The following is a 12,563-nucleotide window of genomic DNA, read 5'->3' as shown; positions in this document are numbered from 1 at the left end:
GCCTTTGCATCCCGCGGGGGGACTGGCAGGCTCACGCGTCTCCCGGGACCGGGGGGGACCGGAGGCTCTGTTGCCTGGGCAGCGGGCAAGCGAGCCTGGACTCAGGCGACGCGCGGGACAGTCTCCGTGCGCCGGCATCCCTGAGGTCCCCAGCCCTCGCGGCGGCGGCGGCGGCCGCGGCGGCCAAGCGCCGAGAAAACTGGGCCGGGCGGAAGAAGTCGAGGCCGAGGTGTTTCCGGTTCCGGTGTCAGTTCGAGGCGCCGCCGCCGCCGCAGCTGCTGGAGCCGCGATGCCTAAAGGAGGTGAGGGGCGAGCGCGCGTGGCCCGCGGGCCTCGAGGGGCTGCCGGAGTCCCGCTCCCGCTGTTCATTCAGCCCGCGGGCGTCTCGGAGAGTGGCGTAGAGGGAGAACGTCCGCGCCGGCTGAGGGCCAGGTTTGGGCCTCGACGCCCAGTTGTCCGGTTGGAGAAACTGAGGACCGGAGTGGCCACGAGCCGCTCTTTCGTGGGTCTGGGGAGACTCGGAGGCTCCGAGTCCTCGGCGACACGGAAGGCCGGGTTTGGGCGCCCTTCTCTTGGCTTGGGGGATCTGGAGTTTCCTCCCGTTTCAAGGCTGGCCGGGGACTGAGTCACCGCGTCCCGCGCCTGTGCCGGGCCCGTCTGCCTTGCGCGTAAAACGTGGGCCCTCTCGAGCTCTGGGCGAGCCGGGCCTGACTAACGAGAACTAACTTGATGTTCTCGAGCATGGCAGAGCTGGTTTGGACTGCCCCTATTCGGTAGTGGCTTCATGTGTGCTTTTGAGCCAGTCGCTTCATCTCTCTCTGTCCGGGTTTTCTCATTTTGCAAACCGAGCTTACGTTTGTACCTACCTCATAGTACTGGTGGGAGGCTTGAACAAGGTAATCCACGTGGAGTGCGCATTACAGCGCGGGGCGGTCGTTAAGTGCCCATTAAGCATGATTTGTAGGGTTTTGTCAGTTTCTTGGCCAGGAAAATAGAGGATCCAGGGTAGACCAGTCCTTCATTCTCTTCTCCCTAAAAGTCAGAAGTTTTTGAGTTGAAGTCTGGCTGTGTCACTGTCTAACCTCATGGCCTGGAAGAAATCACGTAGTTCCAGCCTGTTTTTCTCATCTGAAGCACCTGGCCCATAACCCTTCTCTTGGAGCTGGAGATACAGAGGTCATAAAAAAATAGAGCACTCCAAGTGCCTGGCTAACTCCTGGCACAGAACAGATGTTCGGTTAATAGTGGTAGCTCATGTGTCATGTTGGTTAAGATGCTTCTGCCCACAGGAAATCTACTTGGAGTTTTTTCAAACCTAAATGACTTCCTGATTTTTACTTGCAGAGATATTGGGGTTTACAGAGCTGAATCCATTTAAACTCCCCTCCCTACCGATTTCATCTGTGGTAGGAAGAGCCACATCTCTTCCATTTTTCTCATTCCTGTGTTCTGCAAAAGGAGGGTGCTGAATGAACCCTTCGGGGTCCAGAATTCTGGTTCTAAGGATCCTGTTTCATAGACACTTTGAGCCAGGGTTGGAGATTACAATTAGAAAATCCTGAATATCTTGGTTAAGCGACTTGATCTTTGGCTTGTGAAAAGCTTCATGGCAGATAAGATGTACATTTCTTGCTTGTGTTGATTTGCTTGAAAAGCAAAGGAAAGGCCTTTTAAAATTTTCAAGTGTAAAATTCCCTGAGGGAAAAGAATGCACTCTTGTTGGCATTGTGTAAACGTGAAACATTTTTTTAAAGGCAGGGAGAGCTTTTAATAAGAGTTATGGTAGGCCAGACTAAGGTCAGTTTCCCCTAACCAGGTGTGTGGGATGAGAGCCTACAGTAGCCAGTTTTGAGTTGTGAGTACTGCCTGGAATATTAAGAGGGCAAGAAAGGGTGTTGGGTTTTTTTAACGGCAAGCTTGCTCTTTCACAATAGGACTTTTCATGGGCATAGACTGAGACACCCCTGGGAACCCAGGTAGTCATTAAAAATGGGTGGTTGTGGTCTTTAGCTGCCCAATTATGGCTCTGCAGCTGCTGTCTAGGAAGTAGGAGGTGGGTAGTTGTGCTACTGTCTCTGGAGTCCAGAGAAGCTCTGGCTGACTAATTACAAATTCTCTGCACTTGGTGAGACACTGGAAATCAGCTGGGCCGAAGCTTCTAGAAGAGGGGATGGATGAGGCCACAACCACGTCAACATCCTTCAGGACCACCAGAGCAGGTGCCATCCTGCTGTAAAACTGGCTGGTGGCTTTAGCAGGGTCAGTCTCTTGTCCTGATGCAAGAGGGTCGACTGTAAAGCTGATAATCTCAGATGAGCTTTAATTTACAGTTACATTTTTAACTGTTAGAAGGTAGTCGGCTTCATTTTCAACTTTTAACTTTCCCAGCTGTGCGTCCTGCTCTAAGCAAAAGAAAGTTTCCCATAGGTTTTGGGTTTTTTCTTTCTACCATACCATTTAGGTGAACCTGGAGTTCACCTAAGTTTTATTATATTCTGTGATGTTTACAGTGAATCACTGATGTGGTCAGTGGCTTTGTTTTTTTTCCTCCTGCCAAAATACTTTGTTAGAAAAGTAACAAACCTAGCATACCTTTCTGTAGTGCTTATCCAGTGCTGGGCACTGTTCCAGAAGATTTACTAAGTTAACAGTTTTGTTCTCGTGACAACTCTAGGAGATAAGGACCCACATGGAGAAACAGAGACTCAAGAGGTTAAGTACCTGCCCAAAGCGAGCAAGTGGTAGAGCTGAGATTTGAATCTTAAGTGTCTTGTCTGTAGAATGGGACCAGCTGTCACTCCTCATAGGTTTATTCTGAGGATCAGATGAGTACCTGGCTGTGACAGAACATTTGCAAGTAAAAACCCCTGTAGTCATAGCAGGGATGTGAGTGTTACATGTTCTGACTGCATTTCGGTGTTTGGATTCTAAGGGTCCAGGAGAGTTGGCCAGTTTTTACGTGCAGTGTGCCCTCCCCCGTAGCCTCCCCCCAGGTCTTATTTGTAGGAAGCTACCTGCAGCACACAGTTTGGAGCGGCCTCGGGTGGTCACGTGTTGCCTCTTTTGAAGGTGTGAAAGTAGGAGAGTGTAGGTTTGGGTGATGCTTGGTGAGGGGTTGGGGGTGGGGGAGGTCTCTGCAGCCTCTGATGAGAGCACCTCAAGCAGGACACAGCGCCCTGGGGCCTGCAGCCTTCCAGGAAGCCGATGCCATCCCACTTCCTAAACTGCCAATCATTGTACAGGGAGAAAGGGAGGCCACAAAGGCCGGGCAAGGCAGTACACAAGCCCCGAGGAGATCGACGCACAGCTCCAGGCTGAGAAGCAGAAGGCCAGGGTGAGTACGTGCCTGTTCAGGCCACTGGAGTGGCCCACGGTGGTTCCATGCCTCTGTGGCGTCCCAAGAGGCCAGGCAAAGACCACCTATTCCCAGGGAGAAGTCAGCACCTGAGATTCAGGGTGGAGGTGGGGCATGGACAGCAGGCGGGTGTCCCAGAACAGCCGCCAGTGAAAAGGAGAGCCATCTTCTGGAGTGAATCCATTAGAACTTCGTTCTTATAGCAGTGATTGCCTTCGTGGGTCTCTGTTCTCAGTCCTGTGTTCCGGCCTTCTGGGAGCTGTCCTTCCGCCAGCCTCAGCCCATCCACGGCTCAGGCTCCCAGCAGTCCCCGTTGGTTTGCTCTAGCCATGCCAGACCTCTGCCAGACCCAGCGTGATATGATGCCCTATCTTCCTACACCCCCGGCAGGCAAAGTACTGTTCGTTTCTGCAGACCTTGCTGAGCGTCATCTCCTCTGTGACTCTCACTGACGGTCTTCACCCTTCCCCCTCTAGTCCAAGCTTAGGAGTTCACTCTCCTCTGTTCCTGCAGTGTTTTTTCCAGTCTATTGTCAGGAAATAGAATGTTTTCATCATCGTTGATGTCCACATCCCTGACTACACCATTAGATCTCCGCCTGGATAAGGGCCACAAAGAGCACAGTCAGGCACGATGAGTGACGCAGCTGTGAAGTGCCTGGGAGCCCCTAGAAGGGAGGGGCCGCATGTGGCTGGGGGAGAGGGGAGGAGGGCTTGAGGGAGGAGCTGGCAGCTAAGCAGGACCTTGGAGAATGTGTGGGCCAGTGCTAAGGCAGGAGGACCTACTGTTTTTGTTAGGCATATTTTTGGCGGGAAAGCAATAAAGGTGGAAGGAAGCAGCATGTTGGGTGTTGTGTTAGGAAGCCAGCGCAGCAAGGCCTCTGCATGGGCAGGTCAGAGTGGCTGGCCTGCCACTGGCTGTGGGAGTGGAAAGCAGGGATGGACTTGCCCAGGAAAGCAAGTACCATTTGGCAGCTGCACGTGGCAGCTGGGGAAGGAGGAGGGGCGCTGAGCGGGACTGTGGTTTCCAGCCCCCAGCTGGGTCTTCCTGACCCTGGGAGATGAACTTCTCACCGAGAAGGGCTTTCAGGCTGTGGGGCCGAGTAGATAGGCTGCCTCTGACCCAGGTCCCCTTCTAGGGGCCAGGGTCGCAGAGTAGGACCTTGTCCTACTTGGTCCCAGCCTTCTGGGGGGCTCAATGTTTCTGGGTCCACAGTCTGGAGGTGGTGGGAGCAGGGGTCACAGTCTAGGGGGTTTGTGCATTTTTGATTTTGCAGGTTGTCCATTTCTGAAACAGGAAGAAGAGGAGCAAGAAGAAGGTGGAGATGGGGCTGCAGGTGACCCCAAAAAGGAGAAGAAATCCCTAGACTCAGATGAGAGTGAAGATGAAGAAGACGATTACCAGGTACTGCGTTTGGCGGGGGCCTGGGACTTGGACTCACTCAGTCAGCAGACGTTGATCAAGTGCTTGTTTTTTTTTTTTTTTTTTTTTTTTTTAAGATTTTATTTATTTATCAGAGAGAGAGGGGGGGGAGAGAGCAAGCTCAGGCAGACAGAATGGGAGGCAGAGGCAGAGGGAGAAGCAGGCTCCCCGCCGAGCAAGGAGCCTGATGTGGGACTCGATCCCAGGACGCTGGGATCATGACCCGAGCTGAAGGCAGCTGCTTAACCAACTGAGCCACCCAGGCGTCCCTCAAGTGCTTGTTGATTACCATTTCTAGTTGTAGATGTGGACAGAGTCCTTGCTCTTAAGGGTTTATGTTCTAATAGGGAGTTACAGACAAAAAGGAAATAAACAGACAACAATTTTAAGTAGTGGCGGGTATTGTGAACAAGAAGTAGTAGTAGTAGCAAAGTGGTGTGTGGTGAGGACGCAGCTTTTAAACTGAGATCTGAAAAACAGGCTAGAGCCAGGCGTGTGAAAATTATCGTGCAGAGCAGTCAGGGCGGCTGGATTGGCAAGCTCAGAGGGCCTGGGGTGGGAACAGGAGCAGCAGGAGGCTGCTGGGGGTGTGCCTTCGTGGATATGAAGAGGAGTGGCTAGGGAGGAGCGAGGAGCGGTTGGCAAGGGCAGCTCCCATGTGGCGCTTGAAAGGGTTTGGGTTTCACTGTTGTGGGTGGGGGGCAGCTGGTGGAGGCCTTGAAGTGGGAGGGAAAGATGACTAGATTTGCTTTTAAAAGGTGGTTTGGGGGTCGCATGGGTGGCTCAGTGGGTCAAGCCTCTGCCTTCAGCTCAGGTCATGGTCTCAGGGTCCTGGAATCGAGCCCTGCATCCGGCTCTCTGCTCAGCAGGGAGCCTGCTTCCCCCACTGCCCCTTCCTGTCTCTCTGCTTCCTTGTGATCTCTCTCTCTGTCCAAAAAAAAAAGTTGTTTTGTCTTCTCTGCAGAGAGTAAATCGTAGGGTGTTGAGGTTATAAGGGAAATGGCAGTGGGTTTCCAGACAAGAAGCTGTGGCTGGTGTTGGGATGGTGGCAGTGGCAGTGGAGACAAGTGGGCAGATTCACACCGTGTTTTAAGAGTTGGGTTCAGGGCGCCTGCATGGCTCAGTGGGTTAAGCCGCTGCCTTCGGCTCAGGTCATGATCTCAGGGTCCTGGGATCGAGTCCCGCGTCGGGCTCTCTGCTCAGCAGGGAGCCTGCTTTCTCCTCTCTCTCTGCCTGCCTCTCTGCCTACTTGTGATCTCTCTCTGTCAAATAAATAAATAAAATCTTTAAAAAAAAAAAAAAAAGAGTTGGGTTCATTGGGGTTTGCGGAGGGAAGGAGGCATACGGCTGTGGCCTAAGGATGGTCGGAAGGAGCGGGGTGCGTGAGGCACGTTCACTTCACGATGTCACAAAGCAGGTGGAGGCGTTTGCAGGTAGCTGGATTGGACATTGGTGTCTGGAGCTCTGTGTCGGATTGGTTACTGTTTGGAAACTGTCTCCTTGGTCACTTAAAGAGAAAAGTGTGGGTTGATAGGGCCTGAAACTTGCACCCAACCTGCTACATTGAGGACTTGAGCTCTTGGCTGAACTTCCTCCAGGGGAGGTAGAAGGGGCAGGTTCCTCGATGCCATACGTTTTGATCTCATGGCTCATTCTCAAGTCACTTAGGTCCCGTCAGCGGGGAGGGCTAGCAGCTGGAAAGCGAGCTGGAAAGGGTCCTGACGCCCTTGGCCCGGCCTGCAGCAGGGATCCAGCCGCGCTTGTGGCCGTCAGCCGTGGCATTCCATGGAAAGCTGCTGGGGGCTGCGGGTGGGGGGGGGGGCTGCTGGGCTTGCAGTGGGGACATAGTGCTGTGTGCTGAGAGCTTGTGAGTTGGGCTTGGACTCTCAGCTCATCTGCTGTCTACTCCCTGGTTGGCGTTAGGCAAGTTAGTTCTGTGTCTCTGTTCTGTAACCTGTGAAACAGAGAGAGTAATCCCCAGTTGCTGGGACCCCGCACAGGTTGGGCTCCGGTCCTGTGCACTCGCTGTCCTCGTACCTCCCAGGCTGCTGGCAAGTCTGCTGAGTGCTGTTCCTGCTAGGAGGCTCAGGCTGAGCATCGTGTTGGGACAGGGCTGGAGTAGGAGCTTGTCCCTGTCTGGGGGAGCTTTTGGGAGATTGTGGGAGTGGCCCTCAGGGGCTCTGCAAGACCAGATGTCTCCAACAGCCACGTTCTTGTCCTGTCTTAGCAAAAGCGCAAAGGCGTGGAAGGGCTCATTGACATCGAGAACCCTAACCGGGTGGCACAGACAACCAAAAAGGTCACACAACTGGACCTGGATGGGCCCAAGGAGCTTTCAAGGAGAGAACGGTAATTTCTACTGCTGGGCCTTGGGACCTGGGCCCTTGGACCAGGGGCTGGTGTGTTGGGGGTGGGGGGTGAGGTTTGGGGGTGTTTGAGGCCCAGTTCCCCTGCCCTTGCCTCCTGGGCTCTGAGGTTCCCAGTGGATGGGTCGGGGCTCCAACTTCAGCCTTTAGATTTGTTTCATCTCATTCTCTAAAGGCTCTATAGAAACTTCTCCAAAGGGAAGGCCTGGGTGGCTCAGTTGGTTAAGCAGCTGCCTTCGGCTCAGGTCATGGTCCCAGCGTCCTGGGATCGAGTCCCACATCGGGCCCCTTGCTCGGCAGGGAGCCTGCTTCTCCCTCTGCCTGCCATTCTGTCTGCCTGTGCTCGCTCTCTCTCCCTCTCTCTCTCTGACAAATAAATAAATAAAATCTTAAAAAAAAAAAAAAAAGAAACTTGTCCAAAAACACAAAAATAATTTTGTCTCACCATTAGGAACCCAGCAGGGAAAAAACAGAACAACAGATTCAGACTTGAATGTTGCACTTGAAGTAATGCCCAGGAATACGGAGGGCTCTGCTATGGTCCCTTTCTCCAGAGCGCCCTACTCCATGGACGCTTCCCTTACCCCAGCCTGATCTGACCATTGTTGGCCCGCATTCTGTGGTGTCACTGCCACAGGGTGAGGTAGAAGACAGCACAGGGCGGAGAGGTCTGCTGGTTGCTCCTTAAGTCCAAGGTGGAAATGGAGCTGCAGACAGCTTCCTCTTGGGTTGTGTGAGGGTCTCGGTCCAGTGCTGGAGTGCTCTGCACACGGCCGTTCTTGACAAGTAGTACCCTAACTCTGGATGGGCACCAGCTGACGTCAGGGCCTTACCAGAGATTGAAGTCCTTTAGGGAAAGCTCTCCTAGCTTTCTTTCCTTCCTGGGCTGCTAGGATTAAATCTGTCTTCCTGTGCTAACTCCATGATGACTGAGGGGTCTATGAAAACCCCACAGGGAAGGCTCATGGGCTTAGGGTGTGATTAGAAGCTGCTAAGGATTCCAGCCTTCCAGTAGGTTCCCTCTCACCAGTAAAAAGGGGGTGCTTTTGTTACCCCTGCTTTTTGAGGTTGTAGAGTGAAAGCCATAAAGGCCAACTTCCTTCCTGGCACTCAGCCTTCACTGAGGGGGCTTTGCAGAGCTTTGGATAGCCTTGCTCATCATCCCAGATGCCTCCTGGACATACTGCTCACCCCCCGCCCCCCGCCAGGTTGGCTTCCTACTGCTTGGCTTAGAGGCTCCTGGCTCTGCACCTACCTCCCAGGGTAGGACCTGCTGAGCCAAGAGATATTCAAGTCTCATCTCTGTAGCATGTGTTTTTCCAGAGTCTCCTGGGCAAGACATCTGCTTATCTGACTTCTGGTGGCTGGCCTTCTCTCCTGTCGGGCCAGGTCCCAGGCTTTGTTTCTTATTAGCCAGTGCAGTGTGCTGTGAAGGCCCCTGGGAGGCTAAGTCCCTCCCTCGGGCTCCTGCAAGGCAGGACTTCCCGGCTCCCTCCTCTAGTATTTGGCTTTTCCAGGAACCTGGCATTAGTGGGACCATCCAATTGCGCAGTGAAAAGTGTGCCCACTCCGGTTCAGAATCTCGGGCCTTGGAGGACGATCCTCAGAGGGAAGCTAATGACCATCACCTCTCTCTCTGCCTAGTGGGTTGGTGACTGACACCTTTGTCCTGTGGCAGTCTAGCTCTCATTCCCACACCCTCCTTAGTGGGGGCTCACACCCCGGAGGGCAGCCTCTTACACATCTGGGCTGCCCTGATTGAGACCTTGCTGTGTTCTGTTGACCTGTGATTGGGTGGGCGTGGTTCCCATCTGTGGCTCCTTGGTCCACTCCCTTCTCTGCCCTCAGAATGTGATTTCCAGTGCCTTCTTTCTCTTGCTCATCTTTGGACACACTGTTCACTCGGTGTTTGGTCCACCTTTCTCACTGTGGACACCAGATCCTAGTCAGCACCTCCCTTCCCCCCAACATGGGCATTGTTTCCTCTCTGCCGAGCTCACACCAGCCTCTGCTGTCTGTCTGGGAAAGCTGCTGCACCACTCGAACTTCCTCCAGCCCCTCAAGTCTGTCCGTCAGAGGTCCAGCCCTCTGCCTCTGCTTGTTTGGTGAATGTCCATCGTGGAGGGGGCACACGGAGCCAGGGTGCCTGCCTTCACTTGGGCCCCGGGCCTGAGGACTTGGCTTCTCTTCTGGCTCCCACATTCAGCTCAGCTGATAGTGGTGGGGAAGATGTCCCGTCTGACACCATTTTATCCACACAGAGAAGAAATCGAGAAGCAGAAAGCAAAAGAACGTTACATGAAGATGCATTTAGCTGGGAAGACAGAGCAAGCCAAAGCTGACCTGGCCCGGCTGGCGATCATCCGGAAACAGCGGGAAGAGGCCGCCAGAAAGAAAGAAGAAGAGAGGAAAGGTAAGTCCGGAGCTCGCGTGGCTGCCTGACCAGTTCCAAGCAAGCCACCAACCCCGCACTTCATTGTCCTCGTTGTGGGACGGGATGGGGGTGTGTTGTTGAGTAGAGACCCAGCCTGCGTGTACATGCACATGCCTTTTTCACTGCCAGCGGAAGTGGGTGTTCCTGCCCCCCACGTCCTAGGGTGCTGGGAGGGTCCAGCAGCAGCCAGGATTCAGACAGAGGGAGCACAGCAGCTGTGGAAGCCTTGGGGATACAGCTAGGGCAGACCTTATGAAAGTGGGACCGTCCCGCCAAGTTATCTGGTGCCTTGTTGAGTGCGGGGAGCTGCCTCGGGTAACTGCTGTCCACCTGAGGGGCTTGAGAGGGTAGGCCAGGGTGGGCTGGACCTTACCGTGCAGACCTGGATGAAATCTGACCCTCTTCCCGCATGCTCTCCCTCCAGTGGGGTCAGAGGTTGGTGGCGGGAGCTGTGGGGAGTTGGTCTGGTTTATAGGAGCGTTTGACTCATGACTTCCCTCCTCCTGTTCTTACCTATCCTTTGTACGTGTGGGACCACAAGAGCCCTTAGGGATCTGCTATCCTGCCCCTCACCAAATCACAAGGAAACCGAAGTCCAGAAGGGGGAAGCTGGCTGCCGCAGGGTTGTCCCCACACTGGCGATGGCCTGCTGTCCCAGCTCTCCACTGGTAGCTCTGGCCTCACAGTCCCCAAGCTGGAAAGGCCTCAGCATGTTGTTGCTGAGGCTGCAGCCCCCACACGGAGAGGGTGCAATTGCGGGGTTCTGCTTGGGGGTGGGGTTAGAGTCCTCTTTGCCCAGCAGGTCGTGTGGTGGGCCTGTGTTGGGGCAGCCACCCGGACGTGAGGGGAACGTCTGGACACCAGGGCGCAGTGGCTCCTGCAGGAACCCTCTGCTCCCTGAGGCTGTTCCTCCTCTACCGGCTGAGCCCACTGGCCAGAGTGTTTTCTGTGGTCTTCGAGCCCCCTGGTGCTGTGCTCCCGGGGCGTGGGGGGCGTGTTTGGATCCCGTGTGGTTTCGCCTTAACACCTGCGCTTCCCTTCCTGCCCTCAGCAAAGGATGATGCGACTTTGTCGGGAAAACGGATGCAGTCGCTGTCCCTGAATAAGTAGCACGGCCTGCGGGAGGAGGCATCAGGGATCCGGCCGCACCGCCAGGCCCTCTGCCGAGTCTCGCCTGCCCCGTCCTGGCGCCGCCGCAGCCCCTCACGGCAAGGAGCCCCCGCAGCCTGGGGCCTCCTCTTCATCTTGGCACAGAAATCGTTTGGGGGAATGGTGGGGAGGGCTGGGGGGAGGGGGCGGCTGCTCTCTGAGACAGAAAGATGCGGGAGAGCATTTCATATGTAACCATTCGAATGTTTTTGCTGTTTTTAGAATTCAGAACTCTTGTTGGGGGTGCCTGGGAGGTGGGGTGAGAAGAGCTTCCATTTGTCCTGTAGGTTGCACGGTAGGGGCTGATTGTGTGGGGGGAGCCGCCGACAAGTTTGCAACAACCAGCCCTGGTCTGAGTTGCCTGGGTGCTCCCTCAGAGGGGCTGTCGTCTGGGAGCCCATGCCCTTGGGTCCCTGAGGGTCATGGTTCGTCCCCAGCAAGTCCCCTCTGCCCTTCCCCACCCATCCCCACCCTTCTGGCCAGTGCTAGGGCCCATTCTTAACCCTCCCCATTGATCATTTCAAGAAATCTCTGTTTACTGTGCAGCACCCAGGCAAAACATACTCCACAAGTCCAACTTGTATATTTGGCAGATTAAAACTTGACATTATCGTAATATTTGTTCTGTGATGCATTTTTGGGCCCTTGTGTCTGGGCCCTTTTCACCCGGCAGGGCATAGTGTTGCTTTCGGGCAGGTCCGCCCCACGAGGACTGGGTAGCACCCAGCTGCGTGTGGAGCCTGGTCCCTGGGCATCTGAACTGGGAGACACCTTGGGGTACAGAGTTAGTCCCTCCCGCCCTTTAACCCAAGTGTGGTGGACCCTAAGCCGGAGTGGCCAGGGCCCAGTCCACAGTCTACTACAGTAGCACCACGCCTCCCTGCCTTGCCCTCCAGGTGTCCTGGTGTTCACAGTCTCAGGATTTCAGTGCTGGGAGGAAGCGTGATTGCCAGGCATGACCTCATGCCATCCTTACTACCCTGGACGGAGGGGATGGCGGCAGGGAGTCGGGCTTAGCACCATCATGTGAGCCGCCTGCAGACTTGGCCACTGTGGCTGCCCCTTCTCCCACACCCCTTCCTCAGGGGCACTCCACCTTGTGAACACCAGCATCCTTTGTGTACGGTCCTGAGAGGTCAGCAGCCGGTGCCAAGAAGGGGTCTGGCCTGAGGTCAGAAAGATTTAGTGGCAGAGATGGAATTGGGCCCCTGACTTCTAAGAACTCCTGCCATGTCCCCTGGCCTTGACCATGCTGGAGCTCGGCAGCCCCAGGAGCCCCTGAAGGGGTTGCACAGCTGCCAGCATCTGCAGAAAATCCCTGACCCCGGACCTGAGGAGTGGGACTGACCCTGAGTTTGCCCAGGAGGGCAAACTGCCCTGCCCTGGAGGTCGTGCGGCAGCTATTCCAGGTTGGTGCCGTGAAAATGCGGTTCTCAGAGAAGACAAACAAGAAGGTGGTGGCTGTCTGGAAGCTCATGGACAGAGTACCCTGTTGTTGGCTCTGGGGGCTGCCGGCCGGCCGAACTGGAGCCGCACGGGGTGGTAAGGAGGTGGCCTCCAGCGTGCTGGCAGCCAGGAGTTTGCAGGAGTGGCAGGGCCAGCAGGGCTCCTTGTGTGCCCAGGACTTGTCCTTGTCTGGCTGGACCTTGGTGTGAGACTGGAAGCCAGGACGTCCCTGCTGCGACCAGAAGCCAGCCTCTGAGTGGTCATACAGATCTCACCGGTGTACCCGAGTGAGGTGTCAGCAAGACTTCTGGCGTGAAGCATGTCCTTTCCCGCTCAGCTAGCGACCGGACCCACGTCGAGTATCTCTCAGCAGGTGCCCCTCCAGTGGGGC

General features: G+C 55.1%; 1 protein-coding gene across 1 annotated transcript; it reads left to right on the top strand.

Annotated features, from left to right (window-relative positions):
* Positions 1-191: 191 nt before the first annotated feature.
* PDAP1 (PDGFA associated protein 1) lies at positions 192-11,342 on the top strand. Its single transcript, XM_059414442.1, has 6 exons — positions 192-302; positions 3,243-3,334; positions 4,652-4,759; positions 7,005-7,126; positions 9,405-9,556; positions 10,629-11,342. Exons 1-6 carry the CDS (start codon positions 290-292, stop codon positions 10,685-10,687), a joined length of 546 nt encoding a protein of 181 aa, XP_059270425.1. The 5' UTR covers positions 192-289; the 3' UTR covers positions 10,688-11,342.
* Positions 11,343-12,563: the final 1,221 nt, after the last annotated feature.

This window comes from Mustela nigripes, chromosome 11 (assembly GCF_022355385.1).
Source record: "Mustela nigripes isolate SB6536 chromosome 11, MUSNIG.SB6536, whole genome shotgun sequence".
In the NCBI taxonomy this organism is placed as follows: Eukaryota; Metazoa; Chordata; class Mammalia; order Carnivora; family Mustelidae; genus Mustela; species Mustela nigripes.
Note: the sequence above shows the minus strand (reverse complement) of the source record. Positions and strands in the feature narration are given on the sequence as shown.